The 23,966-nt window shown below is 36.8% G+C and overlaps 1 protein-coding gene across 2 annotated transcripts in view; it reads right to left on the reverse strand.

Moving 5' to 3' along the window:
* Nucleotides 1–23,966, reverse strand: part of LOC109911862 (formin-like) — a 368,530-nt gene that overhangs the window by 33,245 nt on the left and 311,319 nt on the right. For both annotated transcript variants that reach the window (XM_048600301.1, XM_048600300.1), the window contains one exon: nt 9,589–9,738. In XM_048600301.1, coding sequence (XP_048456258.1) covers nt 9,589–9,738 — 150 coding nt within the window. The remainder of the gene's footprint in view (nt 1–9,588; nt 9,739–23,966) is intronic.

Consider the following 23,966-nt stretch of genomic DNA (forward strand, 5'->3'; position numbering starts at 1 on the left):
ACCAACAGAAATATACTTCCAAGTCAGGATGGTAAGTGGCTTTGAGGGGAACTTGCAGGTGATGGTATTCCATGTATTTCCTGACCTTATCCTTCTGGTCATGGGTTTGGAAGGTGCTCCCTAAGCAGCCTTGGGGAAATTCTGTGATGCATTTTGTAGATGTTATACACTGTTAATACTGAGAATCAATGACGGATGGAATTGATTTTATGGATGTGGTGCCAATCAAATGGGTTCCTTTGTCCTGCATGGTGTCAAGCTTCTTGAGTGTTATTGGAACTGCACTCATCCAGGCAAGTGGGTATATTCCATCACATTCTTGACACGTGCCTTGTAGACAGTGGGCATGCTTTGGGGAGGCAGGAGGTGAGTTACTTTTTTTTTCAAGTAGAAAAACCTACACTGTGGAAGCAGGTCATTCGGCCAATTGAGTCCATAAACCCTCTGAAGGACAACCCACATAGACCCACCTCCCTACACAATCCCCATAACATGGCTAATCCACCTAGCTTGCGCATCTCTGGACACTATGGGCAGTTTAGCATGGCAAATCCACCTAACCTACTCATCTTTGGACTGTGGAAAGAACCCACGCAGACACAGAAAGAATATGCAAACTCCACACAGCCAGTTGTCCAAGGGTGGAATCAAACTTGTGTCCCTGGCACTGTGAGGCAGCAGTGCTTACTACTGAGCCACCGTGCTGCTCTAATTGCTGGAAAAATCCCACCCTCTGACCTGCTGTTGTAGCCACAGCATTTATACGGTTAATTAGCTCAGTTCATGGTCGATGGTAATCCTCAGGATGTTGATAGTGGGGGAATTCAGTGATGGTAAAGCCATTGAACATCAAGGGGTGATAGATTCTTTCTTTGTGGAGATGGTCAGTGCCTGGCACTTGAGTGACATGAATGTTACTTGCCACTCGTCAGCTCAAACTTGGATACTGTCAAGGTTTGGCTGTATTTAAGAATAGACTATCTCAGTATTTGAGATACCAAGAATCGTGAACATCGTGCAGTCATCAGCAAACAGCCCCATTTCTGACCTTATGATGGAGGAAAGGCCATTGATGAAGCAGCTGAAGATGGCTGGGTCTAGCAAACATGACCCTGAAGAACTCCTGTAGGGGTGTCCTGGAGCTGACCGACTGACCTCCACTAACCACAGCCACCTTCCTTTGTGTCAAGTATGACTCCTACCAATAGAGAGACCCTCCCCTCGATTCCCATTGACTTTAGTCTTGCTAGGGCTCCTTAATATGATACTCGGCCCTGATGATCACTCTTACTTCATCTCTGGAATGCAGCTCTTTGTCCATGTTTGAATCAATGCTGTACTAGGTCAGGAGTTGTGTGGCTCTGGAAAATCTCAAACTGGGTATCACTGAGTAAGTTATTGATAGCAACCTTGATAGCACTGTTGACGACTCTTTCCATCGCTTTACTGATGCTCTCTCGTTTCAAATAAGGAATGCCTTAAATATATTTTTCAACATTAATTCTGTAGGCAGTACTTTAGATTAAAATTCTCTCTCAACAAAATAATATCCTTTCAAGTTTGGTGCTGCACTGCCAAGATAGTGACCAGAGCAGTTGGTTCATTTTCAATTTCGGATTCGCTTTCTCTATTTCCTCTCTGAGTTCCACTAAGAATAATGAGCACTCCTAGTTCCACTTTCCCTGAGTTTGCTTTTCTGGATCTGATTCAATCAGCTTGATTACTCCCTCAGCTATAAGTGGCCTTTTCTTCAGCATGGCATAATGTTTCCAGGTTCTGGAACACCCATGAGCACGCCTTCTAGCCAGTTAGCTTCACTCAAGCATTCCAGCTAATTATTTCCAGCCATAGTTATTCTATTCATTTATTCTAGCTTTCTCAAATCTGTTCCCTGAAAACTGAGGTTGCTACTTTCAACAATTCTGCTCCAGTTCTGTAATTCCTTTTAAGGTTCCCTGCCACTCTCCCCTAAGTCCTGCAATTTTCCTCCTTACCTGGTTTCACCCTATTACCCTATTTGATTTATTGCCCAGCTGTACATTTAAAAAAAAATGCTATCTATTTGTTTGACCACAATTCCAGACCATACCATCTTTTAATAAATAGAGTTTCATTCTTGGCTCTATTTGACGCCCTTGAATCTGTGAATCCTCTCCTAACCTTGATTCGTTCTCCATTTCTGTTGGACAAACTCTGCAACCCCAATACAGAGGCAGTTGAAAGGTTAAAAAAAAATAAACAGCAATGATTAAAAACAAATGACCTTCAGGTGATAAGTCAGTGGTGGACTGGCATGTAATCTATTGTGATTGTAATAAGATCATAGTTCATGCATTTAACAAAAATTAGGAGATAATTACTACTAATAGTCTCCAAGTGCATAAAAGACATCTGCAACATTAATAACTAGCCCACTCAAGACAGCCTTGAAATTTTTGACAGTAATTTTTCAGGGTGAATTCATGTGCTTCTCCAAATAAGCAAAGTCAGTGCTAAGGAATAGAAAGTTAAGTAATGCTTTTTGAATAAAGTCTCTCTACATATTGCTTGATTTTAATAATGAGTGACTATCTCTTCACAGTGAACTACCCTAATTTTAGAACAGTGACCACATCAGCATGTTTTTGATGTTTCCATTTTCAATCTAGGTATTCTCATTCCCCATAAAGTAATTATTATAGAAACACTACATTGGATTGATTTGTGAAAAGTTTCAGAATATTATTATCTTCATTAGGGGCGACTTCAAGTGCATCCAAAGACCTTTTATTTAATATACTGTCATGACTAAAATGATAGGAAATTTCGTCAGTAAAATATCCTTTTTGGTGTAAAGCCTCACAAACCCAGCTGGGGAAATATGAAATCTAATCAACTTCAATAAGCATTTCTTTAAAAGAAAGATTTGATCATCACTCATCACCTAGAAATGGTGAATAACGTGTTAATCTGAATCTATCAATTCAACGTGATTAATAGGAGAAATAAAATGTCAGTACTGGTGATGTCTGAAACAAATATGTTATTACAAAATTCATTTTCCAAGAAAAATATTTCAACCATTTACATTCAAATCATGCCCGGATTAAAAGTTCATATCAAAAATATGCTATATATTTTGTTTTGCAGTTTAGCTGTAAGTTTGTGTTTTGCAAAGTAATTATTTACTCAGTTGTTTCCTTTTAACCTAGGACCCATTTGAATCAAGATTAAAGAAATTATAAGCATCGACACAAGTAGCAGGATCAGAAACTGAAACACAAAATAAAATGACAGTAAAGTATGAATTACAGAAAAAGAATGACACATGTTCAATCCTCACACTGTTTACTACTTTATACACAATATAAATATTTGTCCAATATTGCATAACATACTCATTTCCTTTCCTTCCTTGCCTCCGATTATGACTTCAAGGTGGTAGTACAGGAAAACAGGGCATTAGTAATTAAAGCCACAGGTTGGTGTTCAACAACACAACAAAAACTGCTTTAAGGAGCTAAAAAGTCAACCACTATGAAAACACAATGTTCTAGGCCAGTTTAGGTTTATGGTTAAAGAAACAGTCAACATCAATTAATTCATCAATTCTACATAAATATTGAATGTTTTTTTTTGTTCCAAAATGTAACAAACAATTGGCCCCGATTTTGCATTGGCGAGATAATAAGTTTTGAAGCACAAATGAGAGTTAGGAATGAGGACCCTGTGGAATCCTTATTGTAGCAAACTCTGAGGGAACTGCACGGAAAATTGAAAGACACTGCTGGACTATTCCTTGATGCCTGGACTCCTCTGAAAGTCTTGATTAAATCCAAAGGTTCAAAGAGTCCTGCTGCAGTTAAGTAAGTTACTCAGGAAGTCTCACTCCTGAGTAGCTGTTCAACTGATGCCCAGCTACCTGACATAACCGCATAGACACCTCTCCCATTCCCTTTACACCCCACCCAGAACATGGTATGCCACTGAAGGAAGCAGTCTTGGGCAGAGGTCAGCAAGGGGAATCGAGTCCCAGAGCAGAGGCTAGCGAGGGGAAAGAGTCCCAGAGAAAATGTGAAGTAGCTGAGAGCCAGTGCGGAGTGGACTGGAAGCTTCGAGCGTAGCAGGGATGGTTGTTGGACTGGGGTATAATGTGAGCAGTCAGACCACATGTGAAAGCCACTGCGCTCAGCTACTGCAATGTAATGTTTATGTGTAATTTGTTTGTATGATTGTAATGACTATCCTCTTAACTATGTCTTATTTCTGTAAATTCATGCAATTACTTTTTGTTTTTTTATTTCTCTTTTTGTATCTAAGATTTGTACCGAGGTGCTTGTACCTAAGATAGCACCATAAGAGGCAATACTGTAAAACTTTTCACTGTACTCCTCTATGTCTGTATTTAAGTACACATGACAGTAAAGGATATTCTAATAAAGGATATTCTAAATCTATTCTAATTCTCTGTCCCAGAGATGCAACACCCTCCCCACATCTGCCTGTCCTGACACTCCTAACCTGCTGCCAGACCCAATACGCTGCCCCGTCCCAGACCCCACAACCACACTCCCCCGGAATTTGAAATATCTTGCCCCTCATACTTGCTTCCCTTCTGCCACTTGATATTTCTCACCCCACCTGACCTACTGTAATTTATGTACATGAGTCCCCAGCTTCCTTGTACCCAGCCCTATCCTTGAGAATAATTTACAATGATTTTTGCATTGAAATGAAGCTTAATCCCGCTTTGGCTAAGGACTACTCATACAGTTGCTCGAGATCACCTTCATGTTACATTCCACTCTGCTCACCTATTCTGTATGGGCAAGCCATTGATACAGGAAAGAAAATCTATGATGATTCCCAACAGGGAAGCTATATCTTGGGTTGAGATCAAAATGAGACATCAGCCCTCAATTCTCTGATCTATACTTCTACGGAGTAAATCTCTCTGCTGGGAGGGGACGATTATTAACTCTGAAGTGGAAATAATACTTTGATGTATCCTGCTGTTGATAAACATGTTTCTGATATTTTGCATCTCTGGCAAAGAAATTGCATTCACAGAACTCAGATTGGATATAAGTTTTTAATTCTTTGACCTGATTGAGGTATAGGATTGAGGTGTTATCACCGATGCAGACTTTTGGATAAACTATTCCTCAGAAACAAGGCATAATATTTACAATGCATTTCAGCAATTGTTATAAACCTAAAGCAATTACTTCTAAGAATGTATCAAATGAACTGTAGCTATGTAGAATAAAAAAAAGGCATTAAAATAGATAGTAAGAAGAAACAATGTTACAAATTGTTTTGTCACTGTAGTAAGTAACATTCTCATCTGTAAATATGTTAGGGAACAGTTTACCATTGCTTCCTTTATAAATTAACATATTCTCATAATTGCAGGCAAATACAGACATGAATCAATTCACCTTTCACATTTTGAATACTTTCCCAGAGAGAAAGTAATCAGGGTCCTTGGTAGCCTGCTTTTCATTCAGACTCTATACAATCAAGTGAAAAGTCTGCCACTAGACGCCTACTTTCTCATGTCTGAAATGACTGGTTGCCTTTCATCGCGGTCTCCCTAAGACAACCCTCATTACATAGCACTTGTTTCATCCATTGCTGCTTTTTGTTTCTCTTGTAGTTTAATTGTGAGATTTTGCTCAGCTTGAGTCAATAGCAACTAAAATTATTTTCTGCATAATGTCCCAGGGAGCATGGAATTATTCAGATCTGAACACCATCTTTGTTAGTGAAACTCTTTTGGTATTTTTACTTCCAATAACTCTGTGACCTTGCAGATGGGTTTGAAAGAGCACATGTCTCAACTACAACACATAGATTGGTAAGAATCAGTAGATTAGGCCTTTAAACCTGACAAATTATTGATTAAAACATTTAATTAATCTTCAATGACAAATAATAAATGTAAAACTGTACTAAGATGAATTAAAATGACTTCACCTTGAATGACTTGTTATCAGAATGAAATCCGAAAACCTAACTGCTATCAAAGAATTATGACTAACAAACAGCTTTTAATAGCATTCTTCTGTTTGAACACTGATTTCTGAGGTATCATCAGGGAACTCTCTTCCAAGAGATACTCTACCAGTAGTTTCAAATGAACTGGATTCCTATATACATTTAGAGTGAACGAGCAAGAAGCAATGATTGTTTCATGACGGTATCTATTTTCAGGATCAATAACACTACTCAGTCAGGTCTTTTGATCTTGAAGCCTGCTGTTTAAAGGGGACCAGCGCTGCAATCTATAATACTGTCATCATATAGTAAGTCTTACCCCATCTCTCCCTATTTATTTGTTGCACTAAATTATATTTGAATACTTCCTGCTTACTGAGAGAATGACTTGCCTCTCTTAAGGGAGACAGTCAAGCAAGTTGTAGCATCTTCATTGAGATTGGCTCTTAAATATAGATTAAGTAGTGAACAAACTCTACTAACCTCTTGATCTATACCATTCAATGTTATATTGTAAGGTGTATTTGTCTATTAAAATACTGGGGCAATGCTTATCACATACTTTGAAAACCCTTTTCTGGATTTAAGCTCTGAGTAATTTGTGATAGCTCTTTGGATGTATATAGAGGCAATTATGATCTTCCATCCTGGCAGTTGGAACTGCAATCATAGGATTATCAAGGCTATAGACATTATCATGTTGAAGAATTACTTCTAAAGTGACAATGCCTGCTTGTCTGTCTCTCTATCCTTCTGAGAAAGTGTGACAGTACCTACATATTTCAGTGTGAATAGCAGAGCTGATTTTTTTTCAGGGAGAGGAGTTTCACATTAGAGGTAAAGTTCAGGAAAAAATGTGGAAGAGATCCAGATTGCTTGATCTCCAAATTTTTAAGTTTTTTCAAGATTTCATTTCCATCCTGGGGTTTGGCAGGGGTGGAATTTGCCCTCCACCAGTAATAAGGCCAAAGCTGATGGAGGCCAACCAAATGAGATGTAATTTACTTAGGAGTGCACGAGTATGAAGACTCCCAGAGAATATGCTGAGGTGACCTTCTAGAAGACTCCAGTCATCCAGACAATTGCTCAAGTCCATTGCTGGGCCAGAGTTCTGTATTTTTCCAGCTTCATGAGAATCTTAGAACTTAATTGAGACAAATCTAGCTGGAGCTCTTCATCTGTAGTCAGAAAATCTCAGTCTCTACCCCATGACATAGGGCTGAAGGCTTTAATTGCTGCCTCTGGGCATAGCTAGGATGGCTCTTGCCTTTAGACTGGACACCTCTCTGCTTCTGGGCATGGTGTGGGACCAGTACTTCTATCGAGTGACCAGAGTGGGACAGCAGAAAATCTGCCTAATGAATCTTCTCCCTTGTGAGTGATTACATTTCCGACATGACTGGCAGAGACTGTTCTTCTCTGTGTGAAAAAAAGACAAGTTCCTATTCCTTTCTGCTTGAATCTGGTGACAAAATAGGATCTAAATATACAGATGTTCGAAAAGGAAAGAGGAATTAACTTGAAATGATTAAAAGACACAAACATCTTGCAGTGATCTGTAGTTATTGGATATACTGTATTGGAAGAAAAATGAACAGGGATTAAAATAGTGGCTCCATATGCCCAAGCTCAATATCATCTAATATTGGATCAAAATTTTGATGCTAAAAATTACAAAAGTCAATACTAGAAACATAAAGCAGAGCTAATTTTTCTTTAATTATGGTGGATCTTGATGCTGTCTGATAGCATAAGATGGGAGAGTTGTGAGTCAGCAGCCCATTTTCCATCTCTACTGACTGTCTTCCACTATGACATAGTCAAGATCAACCTCACTATTTGTTTTTAAACTTATATGAGAGGAAAATGTGTTGTAATGGAGAGATATGCTTGAGTAAATTTGGTCCTACAATACTTCATTTGTAACAATGGGAAATAGATTGCAGTGAAAAAAATGCTAGAGCAGGGAATGTAGAATTACACCAATTAATCTAATTCTGATCCATTTCTAGTAAACTGGGTGGTAAATCAACGGTTTCACACTTAGGAAAACAGTGTCGCTAAGGGTCATGACTTTACAAGACATTCTAGATGTGGATGTTTTTTCTGTTGTCCCATTTAACAACATTTCAAGGAACTCCCAATTTTAGTTATGTCCCTAATGGATTCCTTCTGTTTTTGATAAATTCCATCTTTAACCCTAAAGTAGCAGCTGAACATAAGATTCTTATTATCCTTACAGAACAGGATAAGGAGGAAAACTTAGTTTCCCATTTCAGGCATTATAGTAGGCATGGCCACTTAGTACAAGGTAGCTATGCCATAACCTCTGCAAATAAGCCTTTTCAGTGAAGTAATTTTAAACTTAATGAGTTAACAGTATTGTGTTGTGTTACATTACCTTCACATTTTTCAATTTTTTAAAAACTTTTCCCAAGAGTGTCTGTGGAATTAGACACTAAACATTTTAAATCCATCTGGTTTCCCTTGAATGGTAATTTTAAGGCACTAATTGAGACACATGTCAATAAAAGAATTTAAAGAAAATAATATTTGTTTTTACTTCCATAGTTAGCTAGCTTATAAAATTCCAGGCAGTTGTATTAAGTACAAAGTACAAATGCTGCGAAAATTTCCTCAATATCATTTTCTGCAGAACACTGGAAACTTTATGAATGGTATTTTCATTAACCACTGAACAACTGTAACTACGGATGAATGTTTAAATCCACATAGACAAATTGACTAGAAAGCAATGCTTTACAACTGGAAAGCGGCTGAATATTTACAAACTACTCATCTACTTGCATCATTGTTATTAAAGAGCATATTATACAAAGGCTCAGCTTTAATATTTTCAATATTCACCATTCATTTTGGTAGAAGATTGAAATGCTAAATCATAGCAAATAAATACAATAGTGCAAAAAGTGATTTTGCCATAAAACTGAGAAAATGGTAATCTTTTAGTCATAATGACACCTTCACATAAAAGTTCCTTCATGAAACCTTACCTAAAAGCATATATGGGATAAGGTTATTCTTTCTCAAACCAATAAAATCAGGAAACTGTTGCGAGAAGCAGTGTCACGCAGTTTGATGTCCCCAGCAGGGTACCTGGGGTCAGATGTGCTGCCGTAAATTCAGTGTGGGGCTTTGACATTGTGCTAAGTGTGGCCTAGGTCTGGGGGGTTTCTCTTTGATGCAAGTGAAGTTTAATAACTAGAAAAGCATTTGCTTTTATTTGTCGGTACTGTCTGCGACAGTAATATCAGCTCATTTAGGCTGGTTCAACATAAAAATGCACTAGTGAAGCAATCTGTTACAAATTAGCACAGCTCTCATTCCACTTTATTGGCAGGTAATTGAAAGGAGTTGGGAAAGTCTAATTTATCAGATTATGTGTGTTTATCTTCCTTGTGGGTATAACAGACTTTGGCAACTTTTTCAATATGCCCAAGGGGATCAAACTTCTTTAAGCCAAGTTAACAAAAAAAACAAATAAAGTAAATAGAGTGTAACACAGTGGTTCAATATATATGTAAAAATTAAAATAAATTAATCTTGAAATGAATAGACTTTTTATGAATAACTTAATCGTTTTCTTACCTTTCTTTGGAGATCTTTTTGCTCTCACGTTTCCAAGTATTTTTAAAATCAGTACAGAATTCAAACCACAGCATGAATATGTAGTTTGGAGTAATATCTTTCCCCCCAGGTTTTGGCTTCACTCCAAAGAACCTTATTGTATCTTCAAAGCTAAGAGAAAAAGAGGGAAAAAAACTGTCAACACGTAAACCTGCTAGTGGCTGTAGTTTCCCTGAGGGCTTGTTCCAAAGTCAGTAGCCAATACTCTGTAATTACTGTGACTTCCCTGAGCTTCAACATTCATGGCAGCAACAGTTGTCAAGTATAATGTAACCTTCATACACCTACAGTCTTTCCAGAAGGAGATATCTGGAATGGCCATATAACCATGCCCACAAACCTGGTTTTGAACTAACAGCTATCAAAACCCTGATTTAAATACATATCACCACTCCTCTACACTACAAAAAAAAAACCTCAGTATAGCAAGAAATCAAGACCACATTAGTCTCCAAAAGTGAGGGACTCCAGGCACATAACATAAACAAGTACAGACACATAAAATCTGAACTGCACACTTTCCCTTTCATTCATGCACTTCAAATAGTTGGTATCTGTTTAAACTCATGCTGTTTTTGACAACTAAGGTGCCATTCAGTTGAAATGCAGTGAAATACAATATTGTGTTACTGATCTCAATATCTACATAAATGTCAGACACAAATTCAATATAATGTCAAGAAATAATACGTCGAATTGTTTTCTCGTTGGAATTTCATTGACAACTATACTTTAAATGTAATTCACATACTCCACAGAAAGACCATTTAATTAATATGGTCAGAATAGCAACTTTGTCACTTATTTAAGTTATGCAAATTTGTCTCTTATTTTTCTCCTTTTTGGTTCATCATTCCTGTTTCCTGACACAAGTTCCATCTTCAAACAGTTTTCTCCTTCACTTTTCAACATGATAAATATTCACTGAAGGTACACATTGGTTCCATTAATATATGATGCTTTTTGACACAACTGCACTTTGAAGGTTATTTTTAATTTTATATTGGACTTTGTCGGCTCTGTCTTTCATATCTATTTAAATTCTAAAGCAAATATTTAGCATTGTACCAGAGCAACTATAAAATTCTGCAGAACATGCATCTTTCTTCAATCAGCAAAGTTACTTCAAGGTAGGATAAACTTTTAGCAGCTTAATTTTCACTAGCTCTGATGAGTCTTGGTCCCTCGAGCTCACATTAGTCTGCAACTGAATAATGATCATTTTACTGTCCCTCAAGAGAATAACACATTAAACATTTACACATAGATCTACATCATTTTAATGGAGACCATCAGCATTGGTTTATATAGCAGTAAAAATGCAAAAAAAAATTATGAAAAAGAACTTTTAATTTGCAGTAAAAAGTGTTTCAAAGGGTTCCCTATAGTAAAAATGTCTATATAAGCATCAGGGTGCATTAATTAGATCATTAATTAGTCACTTGTGTAATCAACTTAAAATTCTTTGAATAACAATTGTAACCATGTTGTTTTAATAGCTTAAATAAAATTACATGAAAGGACACCACTTTATCACCTATCACTTTCAACGTTGAAAAGTGCATATGATATTAATGATGAATAGACTGATAATTTAAACCTTCAATAAAGGAAACAGATGCTTGAAACTTTTCAACCAAAATATCTGTATTTGATTCTCCTAAAACTTCTTTCTGTCAGATGTAACCACAGGTCAAGAGTATAACATTGCATGTGAAATTATAAAGGGGTAAAACAATTGGTTTCTGATGCTGATTTTTTTCAGTGACATCAAACTACTTAATTGATGAAAAATCTCACATTTTAGCACAGACAGGTTGTATTTACCCCTAAAAGTATCATCATGGTGTGTCACACATTGAAACTTCTGTTAATATGCAAATCATTAAGTGTAAATGAATCAAAAGTCCACAAATAAGAAAAAAAGGCAAGGAAGCAGTGAAAATGAAGGGTACATAAGAAGGGCCGATAGAATAACTGCTTGCAAGTTTAGAAATTTATGGACAGTGTACCATAGTGTTTGAATCAACAAAAGGTATATTTTAAAACCTAACATTTTAAACAGTTTACCACCATAAAATTTTCAGGAATGATAAGATCTGCCTTGGTGGGATTTTTCTTCATGAAATCATAATTAAGCACTCATATACATATTTCAAATGTTACTCTCTAGTGTAGATGGTGCTACAATAAGTACAACAAGTGTCACAAATACGTAAGTAAAAGTCAGTCTCATGTAAATGTGAATGTCATGATGTTGGGTCTAAAACCTGTAATTTTTCAGGTACCTCAGACAAAGCTTGACAGAGATTTCAAAATCTAAGTGTAATCCTTCAGATGATAATATTTTAATTTCATTATAAATGTATAAATACAAATGAAAGTTAGAACTAATAAATAATTCCTTGAAGCATTTATACATTGAAGTTTTACTTTTAAGTATTCAAAATATTAAAGTGATATACTTTAATCTATTGCAACAGTCTTGCTTGGGTTTCACTTGGGCCCAAAACTAGCATGAGTATCAATCCCCCAAAAACATAAACCTTCCAACAATTCAACTTTATGTAAATATTTCAATAAATGCAGAAAAGGACAGCAATAATATTATTAAGTGTTATCATCAGCCATGACAATGCAATGTTTCATTTCATACTCCAGGAAAAGAAATTGCAGAATTAGATGAGTTTATTACAAGAATCTCACCAGTCACTGATCACAATACAGGAATCACAGTGACTGGTAAAAATTCTGTTATGGTCCTAACTTTTGGAAGACACAGGAAATGTATCCATCATCTTTCCCCAAAATTTTTGAACTTATTTCCATAAAATGAATGACACTAATTGTCTACTCCTTCCTTTTAAAAGTCTCATGCTGTATAAAATTTCTTTATTGTTTTGCCAACTTTTTCCCAGCTGCGGAAACATCAGACAGAATATTAATTGGCGAGCTTTAGTGGGCAGCTTTGAGTTCAGACTTTGTGGGGTTAAATCCTCCCAAAAATGCCAGCATGACAGATCTTGCAACTTGATCTTGCTGACTTATTTTATCAAATGCACTAGTAGCAAAGGGGAATATGGAAATGTTGAGTTTCTAATTTAAAAGTGGCAATTACATCTATCTTAACACAGTAATCTGGCTCCAGTAGCCAATTTGAGAGTTTCCCAGCTGTGAAACTCATCATATTGACACCAAACTAGCTGGAAATATGAATTAATGAGGGTGGAAGGATACTTCAAGGAGTTTTGAGGGGTTAAGTAATGACTAAAAATGTGGCAGATGAAATACAATGTGATGATATGTAAGGTTATCTACTTTGGTAGGAATAACATAAATTCAGAGTATTTTTTTTAAATGTTGAGAGGCCTGGGGAATATGTTGAACTTCAAAGGGACTTGTTCATGGATTACTGAAAATTAACTCACAGATACAACAAGAAGTAAGAAGATTAAAAAAAATTAGAAACAAAAGCACTGTGAATACTGTAAATCAGGAACATAAACAGAAGTTGCTGGAAAAGCTCAGCAGGTCTGGCAGCATCTGTGAAGAAAAAATCAGAGTTAACTTTTCAGATCTGGTGACCTTTCCTATGTTGTCTACAGTACAATTTGAGTATAGGAGTAAAAATGTCTACATAGAGCCTTGGCGACAGCACACCTTGAGTACAGTGTGCAGTTTTGGTCTCCTCACCTACTGATAGGTATGCCTACCTTAGAAGAGTACAAAAAACGCTTTCTGAACTAAGTGAGTGAGATGGAGAGATTTCCTATGAGGAAATATTAAATAGCCTGAACCCATATCCTCATGGATTGTTTAGCTGTCCGCCATGATTTGCAAACTTAATGGCTCTGATATTTTAAATTTTCTACATTTCATGATTTAATACTACTTTTCAAAAGTCTAGAAAGTTACAGCCAAGTAATTAAAAATATCATACTAAGCATTATATTGGCTGAAAGTATGAACTGTAAGATACAAACAAAATGCGTGAAAACATATTTTAATGTGTTCTACCGAATATAATATTCATATTACATTAAGCCTTTATGAAAGAAAACTCATGCAGTACTTGCGAAGCACAGTCAACTTCAGAAATGATGATATACAATGGTGGGTGTGGGGAAATTTGAATACTAAAGAGAATACCTCTGGTGGGAAAGTCCTAAGTTTTCAGTCAATAAAGCTTATGAGATTCAGTGGCGATCTCATTCAAAGTTACAAAATTCTTGCACAGATCAACAGGGTATATGCAGGAAGGATGTTTCCCCTGGCTGGGAGATCTAGTATCAGGGGATCCAGTCACAGGACAAGGGGCAAAACATTTAGGATTGAGACAAACAAGAATTTCTTCAACCAATATCTTTACAATTCTCTGTCCCGGAGGCTGTGGAGACTTAGTCGTTGACCGAGATCAGATTTCAATGTATTAAAAACATCACTACACTGGGATAATGCAAAAAAATGGTGTTAAAGGAGAAGATCAGCCACAATCTCACCAAATGGGATTGAATGGCTGATTGGTTCACTCTTGTTCCCATCTCTTATGTTCCACAATGTGGGAATTCTCCCTGAAGCCAATTGGCTGGAAAGCCTTTAAAGTATAAAACTGCTTAGCTGCCTCCGCCTTGATAAAATCTTTGTGTTCCCAGGATTTGAATATCTTTGAAATAATTTTTCCTATCTTGGACTTTATTGCATGTCCTAGTCATGTCAGCAGTACAGGAACAATTTAAACAGCTCTACCTTGGCCTTCTGAATAGGAACAAGAGAAGCAGCAACACCAATAACATCTACAGCAATACAACAATAAGATTTGCCTTCTTTGTAACCTCCATAGGACAGAGGGGATGAACAAAGACTCCAGTTTAAAGTACATGAAAATTACAGCTCAGGATATATGCAGGTAGCAGATTCACTTTCTTGACTTGAAAGAAAAGCAGTGCCTAAGAAAACTTAGATTTTCATGGCAGATTGTTGCTGATATCTACTGGCTCCTCCCTCCCAGTGGTTCAGGTGGGCAGGCATTGCCAAAGACTGTGAAGGTTAACACAGGCCTGGATTTCAACACCTCTGGTTACTTCCAGAGATTTGCTGGAGACATCTGTAGGATTTCACAATCTGTTACCACAAGCGTATGTTCCAAACGACTTCTGCCATGTTTGATGGCTGCCACTTTCATCCAATCTTCAACTGATGGGGCCAGTCAGAATAAGAGGGTTTTTGCATTTGTTGGATTCCCACAGAGAGAGTAGCACATATGCAGCTGATATGTGATCGATGTGAGGTTTGCATACATGTGCAAGATATTCCAGAAATTGTCATGTTGCTTCAGTTCTGACCAGTCACATTCCCCATAGCTTTTCAGACTCCAAGCAGATTTAGTTGTTGTCTCCCTGAAGACAAAGACTACCCTCTAAGAATGCAGCTAATGGTACCACTCAGCAGCACTAGTACTGATGTAGAGGACAGATACAAATAGAGTTACGTGAACACAAGGTTGCTTATCATGTAAGTCACTTGTTTGTTGACGACATGAAACTGGTGCCTGGACAGATTTGGATGAATCCATTTGGGTGTATCAGCAAGGGTGTCCAGGATGGTGGTGGTTTGTTGTACCTTATATGACATAACACTGTAAAGAGGACTAGAGTCTCAGGAGGAGGAAAGTGAGGACTGCTCTACAGTCTTGGAGGAAGAGCCTGATGTGACAGGTTGCCGCAGTAACTCATCCTAGTGGACAGATAAGTCAGCAATAGATGGACTGAAGAGTGTCTGCACATTCATTGCCCCTGAGGTTGTTTGCTCCTTATCACTAAGTTCTTCAAGTTCTTAAGTACTGTGTAATGCATCTTTATTTACATCTGCATATTGAAGGTTATTAAAAACAACTTGCCAGTGTAATATCTAAGATTCTCTCTTCATATGCTCATTCCAGACTGGTGTCTTCCCTCTGCCTAACCTCAAAGTCAAGTGATCAGTTACGTTATCATCATTTACATAAAATCTCATTGTACCACATTTCCCCAAACTGTCCCCTCCCCCTCCTCCTCCAAGAGATTCTCCCTACTTGGTTTACACTATTCCAAAAGTTTATTTTTACTTAATTACACAGCCTTTGTAATTATTAACATTATTATTGCTATTATCACCATCTGGGCCACCTCTCAATGCCTGAATCTTGCAGGTCAACATTTGATCTGGAACTCTGCCTGATTGTCTTAAACTGGTTCACTTGAGTTCAACACTAGGCTATGGTGTTGCAAATGTTTGGAACAGGCGTACCACTCTGTATGCTATCTGATGTAGGCTAGGTATAGATCTCCCATATTCTGTGATAATCATACTCAGTTTTTTGTCTTGGCTCTGTAAGATCAATACCTTCTTGTTCCTGGTGAATGTCTCCTCGTGTCTCTGACAATACAAGACCTCAGTTAATCTGTTTATCTGATAACTGTGGCTTCTGAGTTCCTGACACTTAACCAGACTTTCCACCCTGGCTTTAATGTCATCAGAGTTTTTGCCCTGTATCCAGAGTTGTACCACTTATGTTAATTTTTGCTGAGGTTTTTCTCTGGTTCTTTTACCTTCTCTTGGTCTTGTGAGATTATATTTGCACTGAAGTTGTGTTCTAAAACTGGTATTTTTAATCTTCTCCCCTTAACAATTCCACTGGTGTGTAGTCATTATTCAATGGTGGTGCTTTGTAATTGAGTAGAGCTCATTCTGAGTCTGGATTCTTATGCATCAGTGACATCATAGTATTGACTGATCTTTTCTTCACCCTGATTGACTGAGGATTGAGGAGAGAACTTGTCATCTGATTGAAGCCTGCCTCCGAACTGGGCTTCACATAATTCTTATTCATAAATTGAGGTCCATTGTCCAATACTAATGCCTGTGCAAAACCATGTACCACAAAGATACCTTCCAGCGCTCTGACCACTGAGTCTGCTGTGTTTGAATGAAGTCTTCCACTTCAATTCATCTTGAATAATAGTTAATTAAATACACCTTCCCTCTGACATAAAAGAAATCCATTGCTAGCCTTTCTGGAATCCTTAATGAAATCATTATGACTTTGCTGGCACTTAGAGTCATGGAGTCGTACAGTACAGAAACATCCATGCCAACCAAATTTCCCAAACTAGTATGGTACACATCTGCCATAGCAAAATGTAATCCTATGTATTTTTTGAAAAGCTTGGCTACTGGATTGATTGGTGCTCCTGCTCTGCATTTTGTGATGCCTAGATTTCCCCAACAGAATTTCTGTTGGATTTCTCTTTGCATTGACTTTGTTTTAACCATTCTATGGCCATACACAGAAAAATCTACTATTATCAAGTTACGCCTGGTACCCTTTTAGCATATGGTCTGCTGAACTACATTTGAACACACTTGTCGACAAAGTTGTCTGACTTTCGGGCACTTTTATGTCAGGTTTTTGAGATTTGTACAAATGTGTGTGGATTTTACCTCAGTTGATGGTAAATTGTTGGTTATTTTTGAGAGATTGTGAGACCTAACATCCGGACTGAAAAGTCTTTTAAACAATATCTATCATGTCCATATAACCTGCAAGTGGTTGCTAACATACAATAAGCTATATCTTGTTAACTAGAGAAACACTTCTAGAAGTGGTTTTCTCTTCCATCACAGACCAAGCAGGCCCTGTATTTTATGACACTTAGAGGATAGTGTTGTGAATCTTTATCGTGAGAAATAGCTCATACAGCCTAGTGAGGTGGCATGCCTCTACCATGTCGTAGGCAGGGATTTGATTTAACTGCACATACAACAAATGGTGATCAGTGAGATCTTCAGATTCTCATATAAGCATTGTTCATACAGCACTCAGTCAGTAACAGACACAAGAATGCTACAAAAGAAACCCTTGTGTCAACCCTCAACATGGAAGAATACTCCAGTGATTTCAGAAAACTGAGGCTGGAGCAGTGCACTGCCACTCTGGTATCATTACTCCACAGCTCACAAAATAAAACAATAAAACTTTTTCCTAGTTACCGTGGCGCTCAATTTATTTTCTTATCTATGTAAGATTGATAAACAAAATACTCTATCAATCAGGTTCCTTTAATGAAAGAGTTATTGCTTTATTATCAAATAAAACTTAGCATACTATGTGCACACTCAAAAAACAGTGTACCCACAAAAAGTAAGATTTAACATTTGAACACATGATTCTAATTGACAAGGATCTATGTATATGAATACTAGTATAGCAATTTCAATGTAATAAAATGTTCCAAGGTGTTTCATAAGAGTTGCATAAATTGGAAAAATCTATTTTCCTTTTGTTTTTCTTTGTCCTACGCAGGTCTTGAAAGTTTCTGATGAGAAAACAGGTCAGATATCTCTGTTATCATTGTGTTGGTATGGGTTGCCAAGTCAATTAGACCAAATGACCTTCTTCCAGGGATTTAGGGTGAACTTAGGGGGAAACCAAATTGTTGGGCATCAGGTATCTGCCCCACTTGCAGATCTGCATCAATGGTTTCTGTCCCTTTAAGAAGCTTCAAACGATCCAGTGATTTTCAAATAAACTCTCAGATCTTTTAGTATGATTGTTCAGTATAGTCTTTTGAAGTTCAAATTAATTGTATCATGGATTGTTTAATTGTCCGCCATGATTTGCAAACTTGATGGCTCTGATGTTTTAAATTTTCCACATTTCATGATTTAATACTACTTTTCAAAAGTCTAGAAAGTTACAACCAAGTAATTAAAAATATCATACTAATGCATTATAGTGGCTGAAAGTATGAACTGTAAGATACAAACAAAAATGCATGAAAACATATTTTAATGTGTTCTACCTAATATAATATTCATGTTACTTTAAGCTGTTCTGAAAGAAAACTTATGCAGTACTTGTGAAGCACAGTCAGCTTCATAAATGATGATATACAATGGTGGGTGTGGGGGAATTTGAATACTAAAGAGAATACCTCTGGTGGGAAAGTCTTAAGTTTTCAGTCAATAAAGCTTAAATGAAAGACATTGTAACCCACAACACGTTCATAATATGAAGCAATGGTATTTTCACATCAGAATATATTTACAATCAAAACCTAGAGAGAACTGAGAACAGAGTTGCTTTGATAACTTAGTGGCCAGAAAAACAATTTTAAAGTTCACTGTCCAAAAGACTATTGCTTCAAATCTTACTATAACATTTGTTCTAAATTTTATAAAACTTTGATATCCTAAGTCATTATTAGTTTTAACATTTAAAAATAATTTTATTTTAAAATGTTATTTTTTTCATTTGGAGAGGGATTTTGACATGAGTTTTGATCAAATTTGACAATAATATTTTTTGCAGTTTTTATTTTATCTACAGAAGTCAACACTCTCATTTTATTGATTTCAAAAAATCATTTTTGCATTTTTTTAGATAGTCTGAAATACTTTTTTAAAAAAAATTGACTGCCACATGACCAAATACAATGTTGAAATGCTATATTTGGAATTTGTGTAATGCAGACTCTGCAGTCCAAGACTATTTTTGCATCTTGTTTAAGTGGGGAAAAGTAATCAATGTTTACCATTGAAATCTAGTTTCCTTTTGCTACAAACAATCAGCAAATTTTATACTTTTAACTGTGTTTGGATAAAATTGATCCACCTTAGGCCAATTTGGAAACTTGTCTTCTATTTTAAACATGACAGCTCTTTGTAGGGCATTGTATAGTGTAAAGTGACTGGTAAAGGTGGCAACATGTTTTTTTTCCTCTAAGTGGAGATATTGAATGAATGTTAGAGGGAATATACTCCACTGAAATCATTCACAGCAAATTCAGAGTCCAGAATCTGTATTATAGCTTGGAGCCATATTATTGGCTAAATATTGCAGCATTTAACTTATTTACACACCACATGCTGTATTTAAAATGTAGGTAATTAAGTAAATAAAGCAATTTAATACTTTCTGCTGTTACATTATTAGAAAATTAACTGCATTGTGAAAAAATAAGGAACTGGCATTGATATAGCACCTTTTACAACTTGAGATGCCCCAAAATGCTTAACAAATGCAAAATTGCTTCAGGAGCTGTTGCATTATTTAATGAGTTAAAATAGAATACTGTATTCAATAAAATCAATTACTTAGGGATTATGGCAAATTAGTTAAGACAATCTGGAAGGTTTTGACAGTAGATCAGTCATGTCAATATTTAAATAAATAATTCATAATCCACAAAAGTTCTACACTTCATTGAGAAATAAGGATCAAATAGTAAAAGATATCAATCGATGGCCAAATAAGGAGATGGAAGGATAGTAGTAGATTGAAAGACAAGGCTTACAACATAATTGTATAGAATAGTAAGTCTGGGGACTGGGAGAGATTTACATTTCATCAAAGGATGTCCAAAAGTTTCATAAAGAGGGACAAAATAAATATGAGAGTAAACTGGACAGAAATTTAGAAACAAATTATAAAAGGTTATACAAATATTTAAAAAAGAAAATAATGAAAGTAAATGTAGTTCCTTCAGAGGCTGAGGCAGGAGAAATATTAATGGGGAATAAGGAAATGGCAAAGGCATTAAATAATTAAAAGGCACAAAATGACAGACCAGAAATAATGAGAACCAGGGCCCATTGCCACCAAGGAATATAAAGTCACTAGTTATAAAGAAAACATACTGGAGAAACTAGTGGGAATAAATTGATGTCGAAGAGTAAGACCAGGGGGACTATAAACAAGTAAAGAAGCAGGGCAAGAATTCAGTTGAAGAGAGAGACCACTGGGGCTATGAACAGCCAGGGCAAGAGTTCAGTGTATCAAATATTACGAAGATTTATCAATGTTAGGAAGATTTATTGTTACTGGTGAGGTTTATTGATAGTAGGAAGGTTTATTAGTATTGTTAAAAGTTTATTAGTAGAAATAAGGTTTACTAGCATAAGCAAGGTTATTAACTAGCAGGGAAATAGTGAGGCAATACCAACATCAAGAGTGCACAAACTCCCCAAAGTCCCACAAGGCAGAAGTCATTGATTGGTTGATTGATTGATTTTATTGTCATGTGTACCGAAATACAGTGAAAAGCTTTGTTTACCAGCGGTACAAGCAGATCACAGCAAGCAAAGGATGTACTGATCAAAAAGACTTGGAGGCTTGCAGGTTACATTGCAGTTTCCATTATTTAAGGCTAGAGTCCATTCAACAGTCTGATAACGGCCGGAATGATTGAATACCTCAACTTGCCTGGATGACTGTAGCTCCAACAACAGCCAAGAAGCTTGACACCATCCAGGGCAAAGCAGTCCAAGTGATTGGCACGACATCCACAAGCATCCTTCACTATCGCAGGATCAAAATCCTGGAACTCTCTCCCTAATGACATTGTGAGTATACCTACAGCATATTGACTGCAGTGGTTCCAGAAGGCAGCTCATTACCATCTTCTCAAAGGCAACTATGAATGGGCAATAAATTTTAGCTCAGCCATTAACATCCACATTCCATGAATGAATGAAAAGCTATCAGTTGAAGATTCTGCAGAGACAGAAGTAAGTGTGACCACCAGGCAATCAAAAATGAATAAGCAGTTAGTGCAGGAACTCCCTGACTGCATTCCACTTTCCAGCCAGTACTCAGTTCTGAATACTGATGAGAGTGATCAGCACAATGCATGTGCAAGTCTGTGCCACCTTGGGTGGCTCAGCTTTATAGCAGGGTGAAGGGAAATCTGGAAGAGCAATGGTGATAGGGGAATAGATAGGCATTTCTGTGGCTACAGACATGAACCCTGGACCTTGTGTTACTTCCCTGGTGTCGGGGTCAATATGACTGAGTAGCTACTGAGCTCTGAGCTAAGACAGTGAACAGTAAGGAGCTGTGGTCCACATTTGTATGAATGATAGGCAGAAACCGTGATGTACACTTTAGGGAACTGGATAACACATTTGCAAAGAGGACCTCAAACATAGATTGTGCGAGTAAACTTAGGAACGGGAATATAAAGTAGATGAATGCTTTACTGGAAAGGTGGTGCAGGAAACAGGGCTTTAGATTCTTTGGGCATTGAGATTAGCTTGGTGTGGGATGGGGCTTGCACAGGCTAGAAGGTTTGCATCTAAATAGATGGGCACTGAGATCCTTTTGTGGTGATTTGTTAGTGCTATTGGGTAGGGTTTAAACCAATCTGATAGGCATGTGGGAACCAAGAAATAATATCAGAGCACAATACCAAGGTAATACCAAACAGAGTACTGGGAGACAGTGACAGTCACTATATGAAATAACAAATTAGCAGGTAGAATCAAAGTACAGAAGAAAGTTACAAAGTCTGAATCAAGATTACTGTAGGTACATGTAAATACACACATATAAATGAACTGGTGAGTTACAGACACAAATTAGAGGTCATTAGGAGACTGGTCAGAAAATCATGCTGCACTGTCATTTTCTAGTAAACTACTTGTTCTATATGAATCTCAATGATGCCATGAGATTTTGGATAATTTCTCTTCATTTGAATTATCAATGCCATTCATAAACCATCATCATTTCACTTATGGAATGATTGGCTTGAATAAGATTTCAAAGTCAATTACTTTTGTAACATATATTTCAGGAAGAATAATTATGGACTCAGGTTGTCTCAGAAATCCAGCTAACACTAAGGTGCTCTTTCATGATCTGAAATCTCATTCCAGCTTTTAAGTAGTCAGTGAATTTTGGTCTCTATTAAGACTTTGGCATAACTAATCTAAAGTCCATTCTTAAATATCTTCAACATCTCTTCCCACACATATACCCTTTTAGAAAACACATACCAAAAAATGCTGATTACCTCACAAAAGAGCCAAAAACTTAGAGATACCTTTGCATATTGGTCAATAACTATTGACAATGTTTTGAGGCAAAATAAAACTTCATTTTAACTTCATCTTTTGTCAATTGGGATTTTTGAAATTTAAATCTGATAATGGAATGGCATTCCACAGTTCAATTTTTGTTTGTAGAAAGAAAACTGGAAGTCAACATCCTTATCTCTGACATGAGAATTCAGTGGAATATGAACTCGCACTAGCATTAGATGCAGAACCTTAATTTTAGAAACTTGCGAGAACTCCATTAATGTTAAATAGTTGAAAGACAATGGTTACACCAAAACTAAACCATGGAAAGAATAAAAATCAGCTGAAGGAATAGTTTGCTGAATGAAAGAAACGAATCGAGAAGTTGCTGAAAAGAGGCATAAAATCTCAGCTTTTCACTTGCAAGCATCAGGACTGATACACAAGAAAACAAAAAGAGAACACAAAATTATACCATGTAAGAAGAGGGTGTTGATTAATTGGACTATGGTGGGCATGGACATGCAGCAGAAACTGCTAACTATCAATCTCAGTGCATTGATTAAACACAGACAAACAGGTAGATTCAGACTAGTCAGGCTATTGCCCATAGGGTATGCTGCAGGTACTGGCAGTCTCCATGATGCTTTTCTCAATGAAAAATGTGCAATGGATTGATAAATTTCTTTTTGTCGACAAAGAACAAAGTTCTGTTTATGCAAGTATGTAGCTTCTAGCAGAGGGAAATGAGTAACACCATGAATGAATAACTGATCGTTTTAAGATGGTTTCTGGTGTAATTCTCTTCACAATCAGGATTATTATTAAAGGTTGGCCAATTGCAGCATTGAATCTAATATTCAATGTGGTGTTCACAGAGTTGCAAGCTAAGGACTGGCCACCTTAGACAGTCAAAGGGAGGTGTTGTTTGATATGGTCTGTCAGTTGCTGGGACACACAGCCTACATACCTGGCATAACAAATGGAATGAAACTCATATACCACATTACTATTTGGTGTGGTCAGGAAAGCCTGTTTTTAGGCTTGACAACAGCTTCCTGTTAGTGGTCAATCCCACCATGTGTTTACTGCAAAGTCGTAACGTGAGATGTTTAGCTTCATTTGTTGCTCAATTTCTCTCGTGTCAATTGGTGGACCCCTTTCTAAAGTTTGGTTTCTTGCACCTCAGTCCTGATGAGTGTAAGACTGAAAACTTTGACTTTGTGTCTCTTTCAAACATTGTATAAATCCAAAAGTAATAAAAGAGATGACGTGCAGGAAAAAACAAATCTTCAAAAATACTTGCCCAATACAATAAAAGTACACCAGTGTTTTATAACCACAGGAATTTGACCTCTAAATGGGTTTCAGCACTGCCTTGAAAACTTTAATTTTGTCGTCACACAAATGTGGTAAAATAGATAATACAGATACTTGTATTTTATGTATGATAGGTTCATTAAAAACATTGGAAATTTCTCACTGGAAAGTTTCTGCAC

The sequence above is a fragment of the Rhincodon typus genome, chromosome 8, assembly GCF_021869965.1.
Source record: "Rhincodon typus isolate 14 chromosome 8, sRhiTyp1.1, whole genome shotgun sequence".
In the NCBI taxonomy this organism is placed as follows: Eukaryota; Metazoa; Chordata; class Chondrichthyes; order Orectolobiformes; family Rhincodontidae; genus Rhincodon; species Rhincodon typus.